The 27,235-nt window shown below is 40.9% G+C and overlaps 1 protein-coding gene across 3 annotated transcripts in view; it reads right to left on the bottom strand.

The window, feature by feature from the left end:
• LOC136863895 (pelle-like serine/threonine-protein kinase pik-1) overlaps positions 1-27,235 on the bottom strand; it is a 630,261-nt gene that overhangs the window by 435,195 nt on the left and 167,831 nt on the right. For all 3 annotated transcript variants that reach the window (XM_067140300.2, XM_068226049.1, XM_068226048.1), the window contains exons 3-4: positions 15,334-15,434; positions 4,999-5,290 (exon numbers count right to left, since the gene is read on the bottom strand). In XM_067140300.2, the coding sequence (XP_066996401.2) occupies positions 4,999-5,290; positions 15,334-15,434 (393 nt within the window). The remainder of the gene's footprint in view (positions 1-4,998; positions 5,291-15,333; positions 15,435-27,235) is intronic.

Raw genomic sequence — 27,235 nt, 5'->3', positions numbered from 1 at the left:
AAGAGAAAAAGAACTGCTCTTTATTCACAAACAAGCCCAATACAACGGTTTTGAACCAAAAATAATAAACAAAATAATCGGTAAATTCAAACAGAAATTACAAACCAACCTAAAACCCGAAACAAAAAAGAAAGACAAATACGCCAAGTTCACGTTCAATAACCCTAACTTATACACAGTAACCAATTTGTTTAGAAAATATAATTATAAGATCGCATATTCAACCAGCAATAATACAAAGCATAAATTATTTAATTACAATAGTATTAATTCCCTAGGAAAAAACAAGCATTCTGAATCAGGAGTTTATAAATTGAAGTGTCACCAATGCAAAAAAAGTTATGTCGGACAAACAGGGCGCAGTTTTACTATAAGATACCAGGAGCATGTCAACGCTGAAAGACATAAAAAAATTTCCGCGATGGGCCAACACATGAGTTCAACCGGACATCAATTCACAACCATAGAGCAGGATTTAACTATATTACGAAAAATAAACAAAGGAGCTCTCCTTAACACATTAGAAAATCTATACATTTATTTAGAACAAAAAAGCAATCAGGACAATAATCTAAATGAAACTATTGACATTAGAAACTCTATATTTGAAGGGACACTATCAAGTCTTGAAATTTTAGGCAAAAGACGCAATACAAATAGTAAAAGGATAAGACCAGGCCTCCACCATTTTGTACATCCCCTCTCCCTAGCCCTTCTAAAGTTGATGCCGTGACAGTAACCGACACGCCCCCTCCCCTCTCCGCAACCTTGCCTCCCCGTAAGGAGGAGCATACAACGGAACGCACACACCATTACTATACAAGACGCAAAGCAGCAACAAATGTCCCTCCAGGGTCACAGTAGAATTGGAGTCTAACAATAGCAAGGTAAAGAACTTTTTTATACATTCAGTTATTACGTAAAGACACATGTTTTTTAAACAAATTCCCATTTCCTTATTTTATTTCATTTCAGAAATTGAAACAAAGCTCTCTTCACAAAAATTGATCAGCAATCAGCTTCAAAGTTCCACATTAGACTCAATCAAAGGCACCATAAGCAAACTCATAATATATAACAACTTACCTGGAAGGAACAGAAGATAAAACATTCAATAATTTGAACAGTGTTACGAAGTCAAACATTTTAAAACTTTTAACCGCAAACAGACATTTTAAGTAACAAAATGAAATTTTTAACAACTATTCAAATGAATAGACATAGTTTTTAAGCTGGCCAACTATGTAATCATCCGTTCTCATATCATTAACACACTAACCCCTACATTGTTTTTAATATCATTTAATTTAATTGGTATTTTTAGTAGTTTTTAAGTGAATCAATGTACCTGCAAATTAACATGTTTATTATCTTAGCAATTCACCTAAGCTACAATAACAGCTGAGGATGTTCCTAAATAATGAACGAAACATGTACTGTTGACAAATAAATTTGCCAAAAGGCAAAAAAAGTATCAAAACGGTGGAAGAATTTTAAATATTGTAAAATTTAGTGATTAAATTTTGATGCGGAAAATGAAGTTAATTACTTGCAAATTCAGATCTCCCGCTACAATCACATTCCTTTCCATGTCGTTTCCCACATAGCTGATTATTTTATCAAATAATTCTGAATCAACGTCAGCCCTACCCTTTCCCGATCTGTACACTCCAAAGACATCCAGTTGCCTATTATCTTTAGAAATGAGCCTTAAAATTAAAATTTCATACTTCTCATCTTTAACTTTTCCGTAGCTTACAAATTCTTCTTTCGCCGGAATGAATACTCCCCCCTCCTACCATTCCTATCCTATCTGAACGATACACACTCCAGTTCCGTGAGAAAATTTCTGCATCCATTATATTTCTCAGCCATAATTCAATTCCTATTACAATATCTGGTAAGCATGTATCTATGAAATTACTTAATTCTATTCCTTTCTTTACAATACTTCTACAGTTCAACACTAACATTTTTATATCATCCCTACTTGACTTCCAGTTCCCTGTACCCTTATCACCGCTCCGTAGACCACCCCGTTTCCCTGAATGTAACTCCCTATAATGCTTCTAAACAAATTTCCTAACTTTTCATACCACTGCAGTATAAGTGAAGGCCATCTGAGCGCAGATCCCTATCTCCTAGCCACCCATTAGGATCTAGAAATCTCAATCCCAGTTTCCCACATACCCACGCCATAATCTCATTTAAATCCCCAATGACCTTCCAGTCAGTATCCACTGATAACAATATCCGCTTCCTTAAACTTCGCCCGTGCTGCATTTACCAGATCCCACACATCCTCAACTATGTTGGTACTTATACCTGCTTGCCTTACGTTGTTGGTACAAACGTGAAACACTACCACCTTCTCCTTTCCCTCCTCCATCTCTTCTACTTTCTTCAACATATTCCTCAACCTAATTCCTGGATAACACTCTACCCTGCTTCCCTTTCCTCCACACACTTTTCCCACATGCCTAACGATGGAATCCCCAACGACCAGAGCCTCAACCCTATCCACCTCATTTGAAGCCCTCCCCTCTTGGTCAGCCCTATCTTTCCTGACAGCTGCAGAAGCTGTTTCCTCCTCCCCCCCCCCCCCAACCATGGCCATGTTCCACCTGTCTTTTCCTATCTACTCCACATTTCCCTTTCCTACATTTTCCCCTCATCCTACTTCCACACTTCTCAGCAAAAGTTCCCTGATCCTCATCTACCTTCCGTTGTTCTACCTGCAGTGACTTGTACTGATTTCTCACAGACACCTGTCCTGAACTTTGACCCTGAATAGAGCCCTTAGCCTGCAATCGCCTTCCCCTTAGAACATTCGACCACCTGTCTTCTACAATTCTCCCCTTTATTTACCATTCCTCTTTTATACCTATTGTACCCTGTACATTGTTTGAGGGAGGCATACCTTCCTTCCTGTCTTCTGAGAGAATCCTAATTATCTCCCTCAAATTCTCGAACTCCTCCCTCATACTCCTTAATGCCTGGCCACACCCACAGTTCCTACACTTGCACTCTTTGGCTATTCTTTACAGAAAAATGAATGGAAGAGGAAAAATAAATAACTTCTTATGTGCAAAAAATGAATGAAAGGAAAGAAATATTGTCTAGAATAATACACAATGATCACATGACAATAAGGTAATTAATATACTACTACACTACAACACTACTTAGTCGTGTCATAACCTCAGACAAGGGATGTTTTGGGGATCTGTCGGGAGAACATTAACTGGCTCTCCGTAATGATGAGGAGTAATTATCATGTCCAGAAGCTGGAAAACGGCTGTGTAAATAGAGTTAGGGATGCACTTAGTAAATAAGTGTATCCAAAATTAAGACAAGAGGTGGTGCCTAAATCCTACATACAGTATAGTTAATTGTCAATGTTGTTGTGACAATGTATCCCTGATGTGATAGTGTATGTATAGTTAAGTAAGTGTTGTGGGAATGTCTCCCTGAGTTAATTATTCACGTACTGTTGTGTTTGTTCATACTGGGTTGAGGGAATATCTCCCTGTTTTACATCAGCACATCGGCAGCAAGAGCATCAGGTCTGGGCTGACGAGGAGTGGGGCTGCATGCTCTTCTCAGATGAGTGCAGATTCAGTCTGAGTAGCGATTCTAGATGTACCCTCATCTGACGACAGCTGGGAACACAAAATGCAGCCAGGAACATTGTCGAACATTATCATTTTGGTAGTCCAATTGTTATGGTGTGCAGAGGCATAATGTTGCATGGGCATACCAACCTCCAAATCTCTGAACAGGGTACATTCACTGGTCAAAATTATTGTGACGGTGTACTCCTTAACCATGTGCATCTTTTCAGGGGTGCATTCGGCCCCAACTTAATTTTCATTTTCATTCAATACACGAATACATCGAACAGCGCAGGTGCTCTTAGAATGAGAGAATATTCGGCAAATGGACTGGCCTGCCCATTCCCCTAACTTAAATCCCATCGAGCATGTGTGAGACATGTTGGGCAGATGTATTGCAGGACGTCCACATGCACTAACGACCATCCAGCAGTTGTCAACCACACTGGTAGAGGAATGGAACGCCCTATCACAAGAACACCTTACCAATTCTGTGGCCAGCATGGGAACACTTTGTAGAGCATGCGTCGCTGTCCGTGGTGATCACACATCCTTTTAAGAACCACGTCCCTTCTTTCGTGACGTCCAGGGGACTATCATGAGTCACAATGATTCAAGTAAAATTTATTGTCTTGGTATAAAAGTGTCATTTCTGTTAGTCTCATCGCATATTCCATACCAAACTGTAGCAGTTCTTCCTATGTATTTGTTCAAGTTTCATCGAGCTACGTTACTTAGCAGTGACACAACAGGCAAAAGTTACTTCCGCCCTTAAGTTTTGCACAGCAGTGTGGTTTCAATATCAATGATCCTAGTGTGAGCAAGAAACAAAAATGTAACTTTTCTTCCAAGTATTACTGAAAATGCATGGGAAATATTCCAAGAATGATGTGTAATAGGTGGAATTCGAGCAAAATATACGGGATAATTGTTAAAAGAATTTTTATACACGAGATGTGGAGGGATGTCTAAAAAGCAAATTATGTGGGACAGTATATTAAGTAGGCCCATTTTATCAGGAAGTTAGTGTATACTGAATGGCCCAAATTGTACAAACTAATCATAACTAATTATCTGTGGCTTGCAGCACTGATATTAAAAACAACTGGAGGATCAAGACATATTATAATTGCTTTATTACTGCTTTATATCGCACCAACACAGATAGGTCTTATGGCGACAACAAGACAGGAAAGGGTTAGGAGTGGAAAGGAAGCGGCCGTGGCCTTAATTAAGGTACAGCCCCAGGATTTGCCTGGTATTAAAATGGAAAACCACAGAAAACAATCTTCAGGGCTGCTGACAGTCTATCTCCCGAATACTGGATACTGGCCACACTGAAGCGACTGCAGCTATCGAGCTCGATCAAGACATATATACTTACTTGACATCTTCCTCTGTGGGTTGGATGCTGGACAATTGAGCTCCTTGCTTTCTACCTGGCGAGGCACAACTGGTGCTAATGCAGCAGCATTACTCATAACGGAGCTGTTACAGTCGCTGGACACAACATTCTCAGGTGTGGTGTTAATCTTCCTTTCGACAGCTTGTTCAACAGGAAACAACACTTTATCCGGACTTGCATTCTGTCCACCATTATTAACATTCAGGTTGACACTCCCAACTTCCATACTCTTATCCAGCAGTGCTGTACTTGCAGTAGGTAACTTGTCATTCTGTGAACAGTGAATTACGATCATTCCAACATCATGCTACAAACACACAAAATATTTGTCTTTCTCAAATACATCTGCATATTCCATATTAGTGTGCCTGCCGCCTGACATGTATTTGCATCATTGTATGATCCGGTTTTGCTTGTCCTTACTGATCAGCATGATGATTGGTCTTTGTTCTGTAATGGCACTCAGATTAAGGATAGAGTTACATCTTCAAGTTACTGGTTCATGACCCATTGCTTTTAAATGTGGTGTAATAATTGATGAAAGTGCCAATGACAATTCTACTGGTCCTTCAAATTTCAATACAAAATTTATATGCAAAAGCGATGCACTTTGTGCTACGAAAAGGGGAAAAGAACTGACACCATTTATTATTGTCCTCAGTTCCTTGAAAATCCTGCACTTTGCTTAGAGCCTTGCTTTAGGACTTACCAAAAGCACTATACATGATGCAAATGACTGCAATAATATTCACTACTCCATCAAAAACAGTTAATGAAGGATATTCTTCATGTGAACAATTATTACATAACAATGTAATATTTGTTACAATGCAATGTAAATATGCTGTATTAATAACACGCACATGTGCGTCTACCTGCAATTAGGATGTTATATCGTTCTTCAGTACCGATAATGCACTATCGAAGATTTTTCATGTGTATGTGTAAAAACTTCAATTGTAATGTTAAACCTACTACCTTTTAACTAATAGAAGGAAAGAAAAAACATATCGGATCCTAGGGCCATTTATAGGTTTAATTAAGGTGGCAGTGAATGTGTTAAACAAAAGACAAACTTGTCTCAAAAACAAATGTTCTGAATATTCACAATGAGCATGATATTTGCTATAATAACAAAAACAAACCTTCATTTCACCCAATTCTTTTCCTCCTGATCAAGCAAAAATTACCCAAATCACTGCATCTCTCCCCAACAAGACAACATCAATTCACACCAATTCTTTTTACCCCATTCTCTGCATCACCCTCGCTCAACTTTTGACCAAATCATATTAGCGGAAAATCTGCTGAACTTCTGAAAATGGCTGGTCCCAACTTCATCGCCAAAATGGAAAACCACTTTCATGATATATGGCAATCAGAAACTATTCCTAAGGAGTGGCAATAAGCTCTTCTACACCTTTTCCATAAGAAAGGCAATAAAGCAGATGTGAACAACTACAGGTTGTATCTCTTCATTCAGTTGCCTATAAAATCCTGTCATAAGCACTTCAAAGTTGCATTGAACCCATTGTTGATCCACGGGTTGGTGAATATCCAGCCGACTTCCACAAGACCTGCTCTGCAGCGAACAGACCTTTTCCGTAAAGAGTATCATCCAAATCAATCTCTTTCTGTCAAAGCACTTGTACTTACTTTTGTTGCTTTTAAGAAGGCCTATGACACAACAGACAGATTCAGTCCTCATGACATTCTCAAGGAGATGGGTGTAGATAACAAGACTAATTCCATCAAGAAACAAACTCGGACCAACACCTATTCACATGTGAAATATAAGGGTCTCTAGATCCTTTGAGATTAAGACTGGTGTTCATCAAGGCGAAGGGCTCTCACTCGTTCCAAACTAGTGACCATCGACTGCCTTGCTTTAGCAGATGATGTAGGCCTAAGGACAGATTATGTCAACATCGCCCACCTCCTACTTTAAGAAAATTATTATTATTATTATTATTATTATTATTATTTTGCAAGTTGCTTTATGTCGCACCGACACAGATAGGTCTTATGGCAACAATGGGACAGAAATGGCTAGGAGTGGGAAGGCAGTGGCCGTGGCCTTAATTAAAGTACAGCCCCAGCGTTTGCCTGGTGTGAAAATGGGAAACCACGGAAAACCCTCTTCAGGGCTGCCGACAGTGGGGTTCGAACACACTATCTCCCGAATACTGGATACTGGCCGCACTTAAGCGACTGCAGCTATCGAGCTCGGTGCTATAAGAGGTATAGCTGAAGATGTAGGTCTCCAGATATCTTTTGGAAAAACTGAAGTAATAATGTCTGACTGCTGTAATACCACTGTATGTCTCAATACCAAATATACAAAAATCAAACTTTGCATTTATTTTAAGTGTCTTGGAGAGATCACCTCCTTTAATGCATCGGAGAAGGAAGCACTGAAATATTGGGTTAATCATTCAGAAACAGTTTTTCATCTCTCCAAATCCATACACCACAGCCTTACACAGTGAGAAAGAGAGGAGTCAAATGAATGAAAAGGTGAATATCGCCTGAGGTCATATAAAGCTCTGTCCTATGTTTTACGGTCGTCAGTCTCAAATACATAACACCAGAATATCTCAAAGAATTCTTGACCTCCTCATGACTTTGATCTGAGACACTGGTTCAAGAAAAAAAAGTTCAGAGCTAAAGGATTTTCCAGAAAGAGTGAGAAAGATAACCTGGTGCAAAGTGGTCGAAGAGTGAAGAGCTGCATTCACCATCAAGATGAAGGAGTACTGGAAATTCGGAAAGAACGACAAGCATTAACTATGGTTCTAATAGGCACCATAAAATATCCGGATGAAATTGGGTATGAATAAATGTGGTTCCGTCCATTTTACTCTACTTTTTATTGCTCCTAATTCATCAACCTGTTCTTTGTATTCTTCTTAATCAAATCCCTCCACAGTAAACTTCAGCTTCCTCTAACATTTGTAATTCCAAAGCATGTCTCCTACTCCTCCTCATTTCTTGTACTGTTCTGTTTCTATGGAATTGCTTGTTTTATTTTTGTTGTTGTTGTCATGTAATTTATGTTTTAATTTGACTTCACTATCATAGCACGCCTAGTGTTATTGATTCTTTAAAGTGGACAAGATGTAGACAATTTGCCACCAGAATATCTCCCGATTTTTACGTACATGTTATAAACATGATTAAATTGTAAGGTTTTGTTTATGATCAAGGATGAAACTCAAAAGGTAGGAGGATGTGAAGAAAGGAGTTGGCTATGGAACTATTTACTCCATGGACGAAGTAACTGATTTTTCTTTCTCCTTCAATTTCTTCCTGTGTGGCGAGTGCTGTCATTCTGAAAATATTGCAGCAAGGATTTTGGAAATAATCTTTGTGTAATTAAACCTTTTCAGTTTAGCCTGATGCATTAAATCTAGTAGATTAGTGTCCCTTACCTCAGAAATTTCACTTCTTTTTGACTGGACAGGTGAATCAATCAATCAATCAATCAATCAATCAATCAATCAATCAATCACCACTGATCTGCATTTAGGGCTCCCAGATGGCAGATTTCCTATCAATTGTTTACCTAGTCTTTTAAGTTATTTCAAAATTTGGAAATTTACCGAACATCTCTTCTTCCATATTTCTTACTTCCTCCCAGCTTCTACTTTCCTCCTCAGTGCATCCTTCTGGGTTTAGTAAATGTTCAAAATACTCCTTCCACATTCCTTTGAGTTTCTCCATTTCCTGCACTTCATTTCCATTTTTGTCTATCATTAAAACATCTTCCCTCTTGCCTTTCCTCTTACTCCTGACCATTCCATACAGTACTTTTTTATTTCCTTCGCTATCCTCTTCCATCATGTTTGTCCAATTTTCCATCCAATTTTTCTTCTCCTCTGTTACAACCTTTCTTGTTTCTTCCTTTTTCGTCTTATATTCTTGTCTTGTCTCCATTGTCCTCTGTTGAAACCACACTCTGAAAGCTTTATTCTTCTCCCTAAGTGCCACTTTGACTCTGTTGTTCCACCATGGGGTCTCCTTGCAACTTATCCTGGCACTAGTTCTCCCACACACTTCCTCTGCTGTTTTTACCAGTGTCCTCTTGAACCTTTCCCATTCCTCTCTCCTGTTTTTGTATCATCTGTGGGTATGGTCAATCTTATTTTTTCCTGGTATTCTTCCTTGGTTTCCTTTTCTGCCAGTTTCCATATTTTGATGCGTCTTTCTTGCTTCTCTGTTCTCTTCCTTTCCGTCATTGTTCTCAGTTACATTACCAGCAGTCTGTGGTCACTATCTACGGCCTCTGATGCTATTACCCTTACATCTATAACATTCCTCTTCATTTCCCAGTCGTAGACCATGTAATCTACAATGGATTTCCTAGACCAGTCACTGCTATAGCAAGTTATCTTATGAATTTCTCTCTTTTTGAACCACGAGTTCCCGACCATCATCCCATTTCTTTTGCACAAATCCAGTAGTCTTTCTCCTTCCTTATTCCTATTTCAATATCCTTCCGCTCCAAGCACTTTCTCATAACCCTTCCTTTCAATGCCTACATGGGCATTCAAGTCTCCCATTACCGCATTATTTTGTCCATTCAATTGTCTCTCCAATTCTTCCTCAAAGTCATCTTTATCTTGCTGCGTGCATCCTGCTTGTGGAGCATACACTTGTACAATTTCCCAGGTTTTCCTTTGACTGTTATTTTGACTTTTATCAAGCTGTCACTTATCCCTTTTACTTCCTCTTTCAATCCACTTCTTACCACCACTCCTACTCCATTTCGCTTTCCCTCATAATTTCCTATCCAGTACAACCAAAAACCATTCCGCAGCTCTCTCCTACCCTCACCCCCCTACTTAGTCTCCGCCAGCCCTAGTACATCCAGTTTCCTTCCTTCCATCATGTCTATAACCTCTTCTACTTTTCCGGTCAATGTCTGTATATTCAGTGTGCCAATTCGTAATCCTGTTCCTCGCCAGGGTCGTCATGTTACAACCGTCCGGCTTATCGTTCCTTGTTTCCTTGAAAGCGAGTTAATATCCATCACTGGCTTGCTAGGCCTGTCGTGACTTCACCAGAGCCCCGTTAGCCGCCATCTATTTCAGGATTCCTGTAGGGCTTTCACAGCTACCGTAGCGGTCTCGGGGCCCACACAGTCCCCACTGTACTTCACCCCCACAGGCTATTCCCTACTTGAGGACGTTGCCTAAATTCCACGACGTGGTTGAGGGGTTGGACTTGTGGGAACATGGGCAGAAGGGGAGCTAGCACTGGACAAGATGAAAGGAAGGAAAGGCCCATGGTTACATGAAGTGAGTATTGAGATGGTGAAAGCAGCAGGAGAGCTAGGGAAACAGTGGCTTTATCATGTGTTGAAAGTAGTATGGAAGGAAAGGAAGACTCCCGAAGATTGGAAGAAGGGGGTAATCATACCCATCTTCAAGAAGGGGAATAGAAAAGAGTTTAAGAACTATAGGGGAGTCACAATGATATGCCACTGTGCAAAGGTGTTTGAGAAGATTCTGGAGAATAGAATCAGAAAGAGGGTGGAAGAAAAGTTAAGAGAAGAGCAGTATGGCTTCAGATCAGGAAGGTCCACAGGAGACCTTACATTCTCAGCAAGGCAACTACAAGAGTGTCATTATGAATGGGGTAAGGATCTTGTGATGGCCTTCATGGACTTTGAGAAAGCCTATAACCGTGTGTGTAGAAACAAGGTATGGGAAGCCTTACAGAGAAAAGGTGTTGAGGAACAGACCATAGAAAGAGTGAAGGAGATGTACAATGGGAGTGTCAATTGTATGAAAATAAGAGGAGAGAGAACAGGCTGATTTGAGCAAAAAGGTGGATTAAAACAAGGAAGTGCTCTGTCAGCTTTGATCTTCGTAGCGACAATGGACGAGACAATGACAAAAGTGGCAAGGAAAACTGGAGAAGGAAAAATGAAAGTGATGATGTTGGCAGATGACCTGTTAGTCTGGGGAGAAAAGGAAGAGGATAACCAGGAACAATCAGATGCTTGGGTAGATGAGGTGGAACAATATGGAATGAAATTTAATGCCCAAGAGAGCGAGATAGTGATCACAACTAGAAAGAAGGAGAGACCTACGAGAGGGATATTGCTTGGAGGGGAACAGCTTAGGAAGGCAGAGAGTTTCAAGTACTTAGGATGTATCATAGAGGAAAGTGGAAGAAATGATAAGGAAACAACTGAGCGTGGAAGACAAGCAGGAGCATTCCTGAAAAGTGTCAGAAGCCTGGTTTGGAGCAAGGATGTCCCTCAGAGAAGCAAAAGGGTGATATACAGGATGTACTATGCACCTATTCTAACGTATGTAGCTGAGACTTGGGTAATGAGGCAGAGAGCCGTGAATAACATACAGGCAAGTGAAATGAAATTTCTGAGAATTAGGATAGGAATGACAAGATGGGATAAGATGAGAAATGAGAAGGTTCGAGATATAGTACAAGAAGAGCCACTTCAGAATAGGACAGAGGCATCTAGACTTAGATGGTATGGACACATGAAGAGAATGACAGAGGAAAGGATTACATTCAATTTACAAAGTATGCATTTATTATTCACCTATTCAATACCTACAGTACCACGTTTTCTGGTTACAAAATCATAAAAGATTGAAAAGTTGTGGACATGTAGGTATTGAATAGGTGAATAATAAATGTATACTTTGTAAATTGAATGTAATCACTGTTGTCAATACGGACCAAAAAATGAGATTAATGACTTGTAATAGAGGAAAGGATACCGAGAAGGATGCACGAAATGGAGATAACAGGAAAACGGCCAAGGGGAAGACCAAGAGACAGGTGGATAAAAGGAATGGAAGAGTGAGGAGAGGACTAGGGAGAAGTGGTGGGAAGACAAGTAGGACTATTAGGCCGTACCATATGGCTGATAAAGCAGGCATAAGGCAGTTTCTAAAAAGTAACTATGATCAGTGGAAAATGGTAAAAAAAATGTAAACAGACTCTAGGATGGGTTTAAAGAAATTGTTGAGGAATGCGAAAGCAGGTTTGTACCTTTAAGGGTGGTAAGGAATGGTAAAGACCCACCTTATTATAATAGAGAAATAAAGAGACTAAGAAGGAGGTGCAGACTGGAAAGAAATAGAGTTAGAAATGGCTGTGGAAGTAAGGAGAAATTGAAGGAACTTACTAGAAAATGGAATCTAGCAAAGAAGGCAGCTAATGATAACATGATGGCAAGCATAACTGGCAGTCATACAAATTTTAGTGAAAAATGGAAGGGTATGTACAGGTATTTTAAGGCAGAAACAGGTTCCAAGAAGGACATTCCAGGAATAATTAATGAACAAGGGGAGTGTGTATGTGATGATCTTCAAAAGGCAGAAGTATTCAGTCAGCAGTATGTAAAGATTGTTGGTTACAAGGATAATGTCGAGATAGAGGAGGCGACTAAGGCCAAAGAAGTAATAAAATTTACATATGATAACAATGACATTTACAGTAAGATACAAAAGTTGAAAACTAGAAAAGCAGCTGGAATTGATCAGATTTCTGGGGATATACTAAAGACAATGGGTTGGGATATAGTCCCATATCTGAAGTACTTATTTGATTATTGTTTGGTCGGAGGAACTATACCAGATGAATGGAGAGTTGCTATTGTAGCCCCTGTGTATAAAAGAAAGGGTGATAGACATAAAGTTGAAAATTACAGGCCAGTAAGTTTGACATGCATTGTATGTAAGCTTTGGGAAGGCATTCTTTCTGATTATATTAGACATGTCTGTGAAATTAACAACTGGTTCGATAGAAGGCAATTCGGTTTTAGGAAAGGTTATTCCACTGAAGCTCAACTTGTAATTCCAGCAAGATATAGCAGATATCTTGGATTCTGGAGGTCAAATGGACTGTATCGCGATTGACCTGTCTAAAGCATTTGATAGGGTGGATCATGGGAGACTAATGGCAAAAATGAGTGCAATTGGACTAGACAAAAGAGTGACCGAATGGGTTGCTATATTTCTAGAAAATAGATCTCAGAGAATAAGAGTAGGTGAAGCTTTATCTGACCCTGTAATAATTAAGAGGGGAATTCCTCAAGGCAGTATTATCGGACCTTTATGTTTTCTTATATATGTAAATGATATATGTAAAGGAGTGGAATCGGAGTTAAGGCTTTTTTGCGGATGATGTTATTCTCTATAGAGTGATAAATAATTTACAAGATTGTGAGCAACTGCAACGTGACCTCGATAATGTTGTGAGATGGACAGCAGGCAATGGTATGTTGATAAACGGGGTTAAAAGTCAGGTTGTGAGTTTCACAAATAGGAAAAGTCCTCTCAGTTTTAATTACTGCGTTGATGGGGTGAAAGTTCCTTTTGGGGATCATTGTAAGTATCTGGGTGTTAATATGAAAGATCTTCATTGGGGTAATCACATAAATGGGATTGTAAATAAAGGGTACAGATCTCTGCACATGGTTATGAGGGTGTTTAGGGCTTGTAGTAAGGATGTAAAGGAGAGGGCATATAAGTCTCTGGTAAGATCCCAACTAGAGCATGGTTCCAGTGTATGGGACCCTCACCAGGATTACCTGATTCAAGAACTAGAAAAAATCCAACGAAAAGCAGCTCTATTTGTTCTGGGTGATTTCCGACAAAAGAGTAGCGTTACAAAAATGTTGCAAAGTTTGGGTTGGGAAGAATTGAGAGAAAGAAGAAGAGCTGCTCGACTAAGTGGTATATTCCGAGCTGTCAGCGGAGAGATGGCTTGGAATGACATTAGTAGACGAATTAGTTTGAGTGGCGTTTATAAAAGTAGGAAAGATCACAATATGAAGATGAAGTTGGAATTCAAGAGGACAAACTGGGGCAAATATTCATTTATAGGAAGGGGAGTTAGGGATTGGAATAACTTACCATGGGAGACGTTCAATGGATTTCCAATTTCTTTGAAATCATTTAGGAAAAGGCTGGGAAAGCAACAGATAGGGAATCTGCCACCTGGGCAACTGCCCTAAATGCAGATCAGTATTCATTCAGTATTCAGACAAGAGGAGATGGAGACGCTTGTGTTCCAAACAGCTGGAAACTGCAGATGATGATGATGATGACCAAACATCTCTCTTGTTAAATTAATCCTATCACTAATTAAAAATTTGACCTCTTTAATTCCATATTATCATTCCTACTTTTAAAAACTTGATAAGGTTGGAATTGATAGCTGTTATTTATTCAAAACACAAGAGTTTCATGTATAGCTGGAGGTTCACGACATCTTGTAGTGTGATAGAAACACTTCTCTAATAATGTTATTTGCTTTACGTCCCACTAACTGCTTTACTTTTCGGAGATGCCGAGGTGCCAAAATTTAGTCTCACAGGAGTTTGTTTACATGCCATAAATCTACTGACACTGAAGTATTTGAGCACCTTCAAATAACACCGGAATGAGCCAGGATCGAACCTGCCAAGTTGGGGTCAACCATCTGAGATACTCAGCCTGGCTCACTTCTCCTGTGGATTTCCAAATCTTGTCTTGAACTCTCCATGTTGTTTTGGATTTTTATTGCCCCTTATCCAACTTACTATCCTCTCATAATGATCATCGTATTTTCTTCACACCAATTCTTTTTATCCCATTCTCTGCATCACTCTTGCTCATCTTTTTCCCAAATCATATCATCAGAAAATCTGCTCTTGTACAACCGTAAGCTGCTTTTGTTGCCTTTATGCAACAATCAGTACCACATTCATTCCAGCCGGGCGTAGAGCTAACCACAATAACCCACAAAGTGTCGAGGTTACTTCATGGCCTACACGGAACAGAACTGATAAGAAAATGTATAATCTGCAAATAAAAGACCAAAATGAAAAACAGGTACATGGTGAGATAACAAGCGGGAGTTTATAGGTTTCTTTTTTTTAATTGTCAACAGATCCTTGAATTTCATTGATTTTAACTTTTGCAGACCATCTGACCTATCATCAACAATGGCAGAAAGACCAATCTGAATACATCCCCAAATGTTTACAATTTAAGGCATCACAGTTTTTTTTTTTTTTTTTTTTTTACAATTTGCTTTACGTCGCATCGATGATAGAATAGGAATAGTGGGAAGGAAGCGGCCATGGCCTTAAATAAGGTACAGGTCCAGCATTCGCCTGGTATTAAAATAGGAAACCATGGAAAAACATCTTCAGGGCTGCTGACAGTGGGGTTCGAACCCACTATCTCCCGGATGCAAGCTCACAGCTGTGTGCCCCTAACCGCACGGCCAACTCGCATTATAGTTACCTAGGTAAATCTTTAAAGAGAGATATAAAATTTAATGTACCTGAGTCTGTGTTCCCTCTCCTCCAGGTCCAGCACCTCCCTGATTCTGGAAGATCTGAATTTCTTCTCCTTCAAAAAGTAATGGGTGGAATTTGGGGTCAACTGAAATGAAGTAAAAGAAATAAGTCAAATATTTTTGCAAGTTCACACACAAATTAAATTTAGAAAATAGAACATTTTCTCATCTAACCTAAATAGTAAACATCTCTTTATTGCTAGGGGTTTAACGTCGCACTAATACATCGAAAGGATGGGAAGGTAGCGTCCGTGGCCTTAATTAAGGTACAACCCCAGCATTTGACTGCTGTGAAAATGGGAAACCAAGCAAAACCATCCTCAGAGCTACCAACGTTGGGATTCGAACCGGCCATAACCCGAATGCAAGCTCACAATTATATGCCCCCTAACCAAACAGCCAACTCGCTCAGTAATAGCAAAAGAGAATCAATCAGTGAGGTATTGTACAAAGGTAATCTCCAAAATAAGGTCTCCCATTTTTTATAAATACATAGACCTGTTCATTTCTACAATGGTTTACATCATTTTACAGCTTGAACATTTAGCTATTTTTCTACATAATCACCATTTCGGTCAATGTATTTTTTTAGACGCTGTGACAGTTTTTGTATGTCCATATCATACCAGCTTGCCGCCATGCTGTTCAGGAAGTTGTGAACCTCAACTTTCACCTCATCATCGGTGCTGAATCGCTTTCCAGCAAAATGTTCTTTCAACGTAGGGAACAAGTGATGGTCACTGGGCGGTAAGTCAGGACTATAGGATGGGTGGGTGATGATGTTCTACAGAAAATGCTGCAGGAGAGCAACGGTTTGGCGGGCGACATGCGGGCGAGCGTTGTCATGGAGAATGTTTACGCCCCTGCACAACATTCCTCTTCTACGGTTCTGAATTGCCAACAAAGTCGACCAACAAGACCCCTTTTCAATCCCAAAACACAGCTCGCATGACTTTACCGGCAGACTGTGTTTGCTTGAATTTCCACGGCTTAGGCAAAGAGGGATGCCGCCACTGGCGTGATTGTTGCTTGGTCTCAGGTGTAACGTGGAACGTCTAGGTTTCGTCACCCGTGACTGCTGAGTCCAAAAAGTTGTCCTGTTTGGCTGCAAAGCATTGAAGAAATGCGCCGGAAGAATCAACTCGTTGCCGCACGTGCTCTTCAGTCAGCACGCGTGGCATCCATCTTGCGTACACCTTCTGGTATTTCAACTTTTCCGATAAAATTCTGTGAAAGGCGCTTTGGGAAACCTCAGGAACCAAAATGCAAAGATCATTCACAAGTGATCCCCTGATCTTCACGCATGATTTGCTCAACCTTTACGACTGTCTCGATGGAAATTGGCGGTCTCCCGCTCCCTTGTTCGTCGCGAATCTCAGTCTGACCGGCTGCAAACCCTCTAAACCACTTACAAACATTTTTGACATCCATGATGACATTAGGCATAAAATCTCAAGGATAATTTAATAAAGCCACCTATTCAATACTTTCCACGTTTAATGTGGTTTGAATCTACATGAATTTATGTAGACTTATCAGGTACATGTTTCACCCATTATTTGGGCATCTTCAGCCTGTATACACCCTTTAGGTCAAGATTCGGGACCTTATTTAACCATATATAGTATAATATCTGAATGTAGATAATCTATTAAGACTAACATGCCAGGATAATCATTTTTTTTTAAAGTGAACAATACATAAATGTAACATAAATTAATGGCGTTTTAACACAATTAAAGTTGTCGGTACTATTCCATCTAACTTAATATGTCCAAAACTAAAATGGATCTTCATCTAACATAAGTCTTGGGTAAAGAGGATATTCATACGGGGGCTTATTTACCCACATATATCATTTTCATATGCATGACTTAACCTATGTTGAAATGGTATTGTATCGGCTTTTAGGCTTGCGCCGTGTCAAGAAAATAAGGTTAAATTCTTAACGTTTCGCAGAAAACTGTGCTCTGCGTCCTCAGAAGAATACTCGACTGTCCACGAGACAAGCTTCTTAAACTGTTACAAGTGAACTATGTAATGGGAGTGGAATGTATTTTTCTTAAGACTTTGTTTGTAAAATATGATATGATGTTTTATTTTTTGACCTAACCTGTACTGTATAATGTTGTAACATAGGCATTTGTAAATAGTAGAATTCTGTCTATAGTTCCTGGAAAGATCCAGAAAGTTACATAACTTTTGTACAGGGTGTGTTACTTTGTTGGTATGTGTTCTAGAAAGTGTGTTCTGTCTATTCTGGAAAAATACGACTTTCGCGATCGTGCGTATTCTAGAATGTTAGTCAAAGTTCGCGATCGAAAGTAAGGTTGTGATTGGTGAGTCTAGGTGGCGATAGGGAACACATGCACGCTGATTGGCTGCCTCCAAGGCCAGTAATTCCTATATATAGTGAGCGAGGCAGTGTTCGAATTAATTCTGTATCCTGAATTCTGTCGGTCTTGGTTTATCGGACTGCGAGAAGCCTATCTGGTTGACGTCCCCCGGCTTCCGGGAGGGCACTCTCCTCGGGTAAGCACTCTTGAATTCCGTTCCTGCTAAAATTTCGGTAATGTTCCGATTTGCTCTTCATACAGGAGTCTGCCCTAACCTCGCCTAGATTCACCAAATTAGTTACTTATGACGCCTTAGTTTTTCAGCTGGACTTACCTGTTCGTTTCCGAGGCATTCACATTTCTTGTTTCACTAAAATATGTATATTGTAGTTTAATATTATTTCCCTTGGGGTTTGCCTCTGGTAGTTCTGTATCACTTGAGGTACGCTAGACTTTGGATAACCTGTAAATTGCATTGTACAACTGCATTGGTAACTAGATGTATAGTTGTTTTGAAATTTGAATTTACACTGCTACGAAATAAGCTATGGATACCACTGAACTTATAGCTCGTAACTTTGAATGTATTTGTAAGATCATTTTGTAAATAATATTTTTCAAATCTAAGGATCACGGGGATTTATTTCGGAATCCGCTATCTAAGCCATGTCCATGCGTTTGGTAGGTTCCCAGCCCTTCCATCTTCCCGTTTTGTCGTTCACTAGTTGGCCCTACTGATAGTTACGTACTTGTTTTGTTGGAGATCCGCGTAATGCTAGCTACTGTTTTTCCGAGTGTGTAGTGTTTTCTTATATTGTGTATTGTACTCTTACCTTCCCCTTCTAACTGTGTTTGTGCCTTGTTTGGTGTTACCCCTGTAGTAGAGGTAGCATTTGGTAGCAGAGGCAAGCGGTAGATTGCGGAAGAAGAAAAGTGAACCGTGATCATACCTAACTTAACACTCCGTAAAAGTTGTGGTTCGTATATCGCTTGAAATCTTGTTTCTACCTGCCAGGATGGCTCGTGCTGTTCCTAATCCTTTCTATTTAAGAAAGGCAGAACTGATTTACGAGTTAAAAATTCGCAAAATTAATTCGACAGGGAATGTCAGAGATGACACTAGCCTGTTGAAGCAGTCCCTTGACCTACCTATAACCATACCTGAATTAACTACAGACGAGTTGCGTGAGTCTTTGGCCGTGATTGAAGATAGGTTACCCAAATTTAACGCCATTCTTGTGTCCTTTAGTGCTTTTAAGCCCTCGCATGGCCAATTAGCGCGGGTTAAGGGGCAGTTATTACATTATTTAGACAGGATTAAGGATTTGTTGTCTATTGAATTGCCGGAAGTTGAGCGGCAGAAATGTCAAACCTTACTAGAACAGTTTTCCACAATTTTCAACAGAATCAGTGGTTTGTTTGAAGGCAATAAGTTTAATAACACCGTTTCTCAAATTCAAGTGTCGACCCCATCTGCAATGAGTGACAGTGTTAATTGTGGTGAGGCATCTATTGCTGCTCAAGTGGGCAATCTGACACCTAATGCTGGTGTTAGGTATATTCAGGAGTCTGAGGTGACTAATGCTGCCCTGGGATCTTCTGTTTCATTGTCTGGACCTAGGACACCTGTAAGTCATTCTGATGATACATCTCTTTTGCATGTTGGTAACCGTACAAGTTTTCCTATGATTCCTGCTAATTCCGTTGAAGCTCAGTATTTACCTTCTATTCCTAATCAACCCGGGTCTGATTCAATGGTGCAAAACCAACCCCCTGTCTTAGCGCCACCCGTATCGAGTTGCATAACCTTTACACAACCGGTTAATGCCCAAATGGTCTCTCAGATTAGTGAGAACCTTTCTCATATTAGGTTGTCTGCACCCGTAACATTGCAGGATAACGTTAATCCTAACCTACCCTGTACTCCGTCCTTTTCACAAGGGCACCCAAACCAAAGGTACGATGCCTCAGTGAACCCTCTAGACTATTCTAAGCCTTCCCAAGCACCCCCTACACCTGTCTTTCCCTAGATTTTCTCCAATCTGCCTCACCCGTTGACCACTGTGTTTAGGGGTATCTCTAAATTTTCAGCTAACTCCGTTGATGAAGTTATTTCCTTCCTTCACTTTCTAACCGAGTTCAAGGATCAGGCAATAGTGTATAATCTCAGTAACGGCAACGTATTTCAAATTCTATACCCACATGTCTCTGGAGCTCTTTCTGAGCACATTGTCAGGGCCATTACTGAAAGATGGTCAGTAGATCAATTTCATGCCCATGTTCTTGAATATTTCATTCCTGCTCGTGCCTTGTCTGCATTAGTGCAGAAGCACTATTTTAGAGTACAACATTTTAATGAGTCACTATCTGAGTATGTTCAAGACATTAAGCTCCAAGCTATGATTTTCCGGCTCCACTATTCAGAGGCTCAGATGGTTGCCAACATAGTTGAAGGTCTCGCCCCGAACTATAGATCATATCTGGCTTTTTCACCCCAACCTGCAACATTCGCCCAGTTGGAAGCAATTACAGTGTCCGCTGAAGGCATTCGATATGCTGACCAGCTACGCCTGGCATTAGCCCCACCTCCTATAACCGTACCCCCTACTCAGGATTCTAAAACCACCCCGTCACCTGCTTGCAATGCGCGTAATCCCCGTTCATGTTTCAATTGTGGCTCCACGGCTCATCTCAGGCGGGATTGTCCCAAGGCCGGGACGTTAGGCAATAGGAAACCTTCGATGGGTGGAGGCTCTTCCATCAATACTTCTTGCCGTAACTGTGGATCAACTAGGCATTTCTCTAGGCAGTGCCCACGTAACACTTCTGGCTCTGGACCGCCAGGCCACAGTAGTGCTAGATGACTAACCGCCATTTCTGATGACAAATCCCAAAGCATGGCTTCTTGTCTTGTCGATCATGACTGTACCTTGGTTGATTTACTTTATTCTGAGGCTAATGATTGCTCCCAGGCTGACTCGGGTCTTTATTTCTTACAATCTTGTAGGATTTCTGCCATACCTTCTTGTAAACTACCATATTTATGCATAGAGGTAAATAATGAACCTGTCTGTGCATTGCTACACTCTGGGAGTAGTGTCACCTTGATGAGTGAGACCTGGTATGATTCTATGAAAACTGTTTGCAAGCTACCTACATTACAACCCATGTCCTTAACATGCCATACTGCTAATTCCAATTCATTGAATATTGTAGGGTCCCTAGAGGTCAAGATTAGAGTCCGTGATTTCATCTGGAAAATGCCAGTGCTAGTGGCAAAGGATTTGTCCTGTCAATTCATATTGGGTGCAAATTTTATTGCAAAAACAGGCATGATTTTGGACCTCCAGTTCAACAGATTCCATTTTAAATTTTGTGCAAGAACATTTGAGCTGTGTGATCGCTCCCCTATTCTGCCTTGCCATGTTAACGCTGTTCCCGAAGATTCTGATGAACCCAAGGCTTTTGATTTTAATCACTTACCCGAAGAGCAGGCCGATCAACTTAGGAAACTCTGCGATAAGTTCCCTGATGTCTTCACCGACAGGTTAGGTGTCACCAATGTATTAGAATACAAAATTGAGGTTACGGATAACATACCTGTTCGCTCTCCTCCATACCGGTTGTCACCTCCCAAAATGAAAGCCCTGAAGGCTATTATTGATCAAATGCTCACTGACGGAGTGATACGCCCGTCCAAGTCAGCCTATTCTTCTCCCATGTTTCTGGTCCCTAAACCACAAGGTGGTTATCGGCCTGTAGTGGACTATCGGATGTTGAACCGTAAGGTAGTCCTCCAATCTGTCCCACTTCCTGATTTGCACTCTTGTCTTTCTTGGTTCGCTAATGCAAAAATTTTCACCACTTTCGATTTAAATCAGGCTTATTACCAGATACCCCTTGCCGAAGAATCCAAGCATCTCACTGCATTTGCAACCGATTGGAACCTATACGAATTCGAACGCGTCCCGTTTGGCCTAGAAACTGGAGCGGCCGTCCTTACACGGTTACTAGATTATGTCTTATCGGACATTAAGTTCAAGTTTGTTTATAATTACCTCGATGATCTGGTCATTTTTAGCGAAACCTTCGAGGAACACCTACTCCATCTCAACGAAGTGCTGGAAAGACTGCGTAAAGCAGGTCTAACCCTCAAGGCATCCAAGGTTTCCTTCACACAACCCCAGATGTCTTTCTCAGGACATATCGTGTCGGGGAAGGGTGTCTCAATCGATCAGTCTCGTACTGCCGCCATCTAGAATTTTCCCCCTACAAAGGACGTCAAGGCTGTAGCCAGATTCATTGGCATGGTGAATTTCTTTCGCAAATTCATTCCTAATTTTGCTGAACGTGCAGCTCCATTGAACGATTTGAGAAGAAAGGATGCCAAATTTGTGTGGGGTGATGCCCAACGTGAAGCCTTCATGGACTTTTCTAAACGCTTCATTCTTCAGACTGATGCCTCTTCCTCAGGCATATCCGGAGTTCTTCTACAGGAATTTCAAGAAGGGCGTCGTCCTATTTCTTATGCTTCCCGTGCCCTGAATCCTGCTGAGCGCAATTATTCCATTTACGAGTTGGAAGCCCTGGCTGTTGTCTTCTCCTTAGAACGCTTCAGAATGTACCTGGAACATCTCCCTTTCGATCTGGAAACTGACAATCAGGCGTTGAGTTGGGTACTGGCCAAGCCGCGAAAGACTGGTCGTCTAGCACAATGGGCAGTGCGCATCTCAGCCTTCCAATTTGAAGCCCGCCACATTCGTGGCACGGAAAACGTTGTGGCTGATGGCCTCAGTAGAATGTTCCATCCAGACAGCTGTGACCGTCAATCCGAGCCAGTAGACTCATCTCCCGAACAAGTATCAGCTTTTGTCAATGTAGTTCTCACTGACTCTCCCTTCCTTTTCAAGGATATTGCCAAACATCAAGAGGATGATCCTGAGTTAAAAGCCATTGTCGACAGGATTAAATCCGGTGAGCATGTGAAGCCCTATATTCTTAAGAATGGTGTCTTGTGTTGTCCTGCTCGTGGTCGCAGAGACCCCAAAATTGTAGTCCCAACTAACCTGGTCCCGGCCCTCTTCAAATACTTTCATGAATCCCCAGTGGGCGGTCATTTGGGCGTTTTCAAAACAAGAGAAAAATCCGTAACCACTTTATTTGGAAATCCATGGATAGTGAGATCCGTACTCTTGTCAAGTCCCGTAAGATTTGCAACATCAGTAAACCTGCCCCGAATACTCGTCTAGGTCTCTTGTCTTCTGAGCACGCTTCTCGCCCCATGGAAAGACTGTTCATAGACTATATTGGTCCTTTAACGAGATTTCGGAATGGTCATCGTTTCATACTCGTGTGTGTTGACGCCTTTTCGCGTTTTACATGGCTGTTCCCCACTCGGATGGCTAACGCCAACACCACCATTTCGTGCCTGAAACAGATATTCGCCTCGTTTGGACCCTGTCAATTCTTGGTAAGTGATAACACAAGAGCCTTTACTTCTGCCCAGTTCCAGAATTTCTGTTTTGATCTAGCCATTGCTCATGTAACAACTACTCCGTATTACCCGAAGCCCAATTATGCTGAGAGAGTGAATCGTAACCTGTGATCTGCCCTCATCGCTTATCACTCCTCAGACCACTCCAAGTGGGATTCCTCATTGAATTGGTTGTCATTTGCATTTAACACTGCTGTCCATGAAAGCCACAAGCAAACCCCGGCTTCGTTGATGTTGGCTTTTACCCCAAATTCTCCTCTATCTAACCTAGGGTCAATTAATGATCTTCTGCCCGACGATGCCAGCCCAGAAAAGATCCGAGCTAATTGGCACCGTGCACGAAAGAACTTGAAGGTCTATTACGCTAAGGTCCAGCGTAATTACAACCACGGGCGAAGACCGCACGATCTCTCTGTGGGTGACCAGGTGTTTATTAGAACACATCCCGTCAGTAGTGCTGCGGACCATGTTATCAGTAAGTTGGCCCCCAGATTTCGAGGTCCCTGCACCATCTTGAAGTTCCTCACCCCGGTGACATTATTGGTGAGCGATCCCGAAAGGAAAAGGATCAGCAGAGTACATCTCTCCCAGATCAAGGTACCTTAAGTTTGGTAGGGGAGGGTAAATACCATTGTTGGTGACCTTGTAGATTTAGTTGTAAGTTATTTGTAAGAATTTAGTTATAAAATAATTTTATTGTGAGGTTATTTATAAGGTTTTAGTTATAAGATAATAATAAGTTTTATTGTAAGTTAGTTGTAAGTAATTGTGTAAGTGAATACTTTAGGTATCCTCTAGTGTAATCAATTTAGTATTATAAGTTAGATAAGTTTTAGTTTAGGGTCACTACTTGGAATTTTCTTCCTTTTACGGTCAGGTTTAGGGCACCCTCCTGTAGTTTCTTTTCACCCCCACCATAATCTTGTCACATGAATTGTAGATAGCAGTGCTTACCCCGGGACTAGTGCCCTAATATCACTGTGTGCGAGGGAGAATCCCTCCTGCATATTCATTAAGCCACCCATGGGGTGACTACGCGAGATCTTGAACCCAGCAGCATACTTTTACCTCAAAGTATTTCCCTGTCTGCTGCGGTTTGTGTGTGTTACAGCGGCTGCAGTGACCAGCTCCTTCGGGCAGCAACCTGAAGTGCCAAATTGGGAGGCACAGTGTGTGCCTTGGGCGTCACCATCCGGCACCACTATCCTGCGGAGAACATCCTATTGGTGGCAGGCGGACTGGACGGTGTCTCACCCCGGCTTATTTGGTGCAAGAGACCACTGAACTGCGTCTCACTTAGGTGTCGGGTTTGGACTGACATTGAATGGAGGCTGGCGGCAAACGGCCGTGTCGGCAGCCGCATCATCAGCAAGAACCTGTGGCCTAGCTGAGCTGTGACTGTTGTGGGAAAGTAGTGCAAAAGTGTTAGCAACAAATGAGAAGTTTTGGTATTTCTAACATTTGGAAGAAAGTATGGTGTACATGATTTGGTGGACAGACTACAAATTGTCTAATCATCTGTGAAAGAAGGCATTTTGAAGTGCAATGTGACAATCCATGTGGATTTTGTGCTATTTATTCAAGAGGTGGATCTATATTATTTTTGAAAATTATGTGACAGTTTGTGTTGTTGGTTATGACAAAGTTAACTTCAAGAAATCAGGTGTGTTAAAGTAATGTACCTTTACTATCGGTACTGTGTGAAAACGTTCTATCGCTTGCTCCCCAGTGTGGTTATTTCATTGGTCGAGCAGGGCTCGACTTTCAGGGGGAGGAAGATGTTACAAGTGAACTATGTAATGCGAGTGGAATGTATTTTTTTTTAAGACTTTGTTTGTAAAATATGATGTGATGTTTTATTTTTTGACCTAACCTGTACTGTATAATGTTGTAACATAGGCATTTGTAAATAGTAGAATTCTGCTTATAGTTCCTGGAAAGATCCAGAAAGTTACATAACTTTTGTACAGGGTGTGTTACTTTGTTGGTATGTGTTCTAGAAAGTGTGTTCTGTCTATTCTGGAAAAATACGACTTTCGCGATCATGCGTATTCTAGAATGTTAGTCAAAGTTCGCGATCGAAAGTAAGGTTATGATTGGTGAGTCTAGGTGGCGATAGGGAACACATGCACGCTGATTGGCTGCCTCCAAGGCCAGTAATTCCTATATATAGTGAGCGAGGCAGTGTTCGAATTAATTCTGTATCCTGAATTCTGTCGGTCTTGGTTTATCGGTCTGCGAGAAGCCTATCTGGTTGACATCCCCCGGCTTCCGGGAGGGCACTCTCCTCGGGTAAGCACTCTTGAATTCCGTTCCTGCTAAAATTTTGGTAATGTTCTGATTTGCTCTTCATACAGGAGTCTGCCCTAACCTCGCCTAGATTCACCAAATTAGTTACTTATGACGCCTTAGTTTTTCAGCTGGACTTACCTGTTCGTTTCTGAGGCATTCACATTTCTTGTTTCACTAAAATATGTATATTGTAGTTTAATATTATTTCCCTTGGGGTTTGCCTCTGGTAGTTCTGTATCACTTGAGGTACGCTAGACTTTGGATAACCTGTAAATTGCATTGTACTACTGCATTGGTAACTAGATGTATAGTTGTTTTGAAATTTGAATTTACACTGCTACGAAATAAGCTATGGATACCACTGAACTTATAGCTCATAACTTCGAATGTATTTGTAAGATCATTTTGTAAATAATATTTTTCAAATCTAAGGACCACGGGGATTTATTTCGGAATCCGCTATCTAAGCCATGTCCATGCCTTTGATAGGTTCCCAGCCCTTCCATCTTCCCGTTTTGTCGTTCACTAGTTGGCCCTACTGATACTTACGTACTTGTTTTGTTGGAGATCCGCGTAATGCTAGCTACTGTTTTTCCGAGTGTGTAGTGTTTTCTTATATTGTGTATTGTACTCTTACCTTCCCCTTCTAACTGTGTTTGTGTTTTGTTTGGTGTTACCCCTGTAGTAGAGGTAGCATGAACAATGAAATTTTGGAACGTTATAATAGAAGTAGAAGTTGAAATGGTACGTTAAAATGGTACGTCATATGTTACGCAAACACGTTATGTGAACCGCTTAGTCTGATTGTGATAGTTCGGTCAGCTTCCGCTTCGAAGGCTAGCGTTGTGCCACGTCCTGGGGGCCATCTGGTTGCGAATGAACGTACCATTTCAACTTCTACTTCTATTATAAGGTTCCAAATTGAAAAGTGTCATTGTTTAAGAAGCCTTTCTCGTGGACAGTCAAGAATTCTTCTGAGGGCGCAGAGCACAGTTTTATGCAAAACGTTAAGAATTTCATCTTATTTTCTTGACACGGCACAAGCCCAAAAGCCGATACAATATCATGTCTATAAGTACGGGCCGTGAAAGCATTAATGGCAAAAATGTTGAAATGTGTTGTCAACCACAAGTGGAGAATTCAAAACCGATTGTTATATGTAGTCTGGTCAAGATTGTTGTTGTGAATTTAACTATAAGCGTCTTAGCTTCAGGTCTTACGTGATGACAAGGAATTGTAAAGAGTACAATCTTAGGGTGTTTCTTAGTTTTAGGCTGCTGCTTGATTGGGAAGGAACATCCTAGACACTTAATACAGTCTTGTATGAATATCATTCCCGTTGATGTGTTGCTTGGCCTTTGGGAGGGATCTTAAGATTAGTAAAAAAAAGTAATTTTAATTTACAATTTCGAGCATGTGTTGAGACCAAACCTATTAAACTAACACCTCATAACTATAAAGTGACTTACTTGTTCAATTCATACTAGGTGGACCTGTCTGTTCCGCCAGCGCCTATCTTATTAACATTTCCACTCCTGATGTATCGGTGCGGAAACGGAGGGGCGGGGCATAGAGGGAGAGTGGGGGTAGGCTGCTCTAAGGGCGTATGTGCTATTGCTGGAGGGGAGTTTCTAGAAGCGATATGGGCGGGCTTAACATTTGGCACGGTGGATAAAGCGTTTGAGTGTGGAGATTTAAATAAATGAGGGATTTTGTTCTGATTTGAATTCATGATATTAATTAATTTAGGTGTTAATTTGTACAA

Source organism: Anabrus simplex, chromosome 2 (assembly GCF_040414725.1).
Source record: "Anabrus simplex isolate iqAnaSimp1 chromosome 2, ASM4041472v1, whole genome shotgun sequence".
In the NCBI taxonomy this organism is placed as follows: domain Eukaryota; kingdom Metazoa; phylum Arthropoda; class Insecta; order Orthoptera; family Tettigoniidae; genus Anabrus; species Anabrus simplex.
Note: the sequence above shows the minus strand (reverse complement) of the source record. Positions and strands in the feature narration are given on the sequence as shown.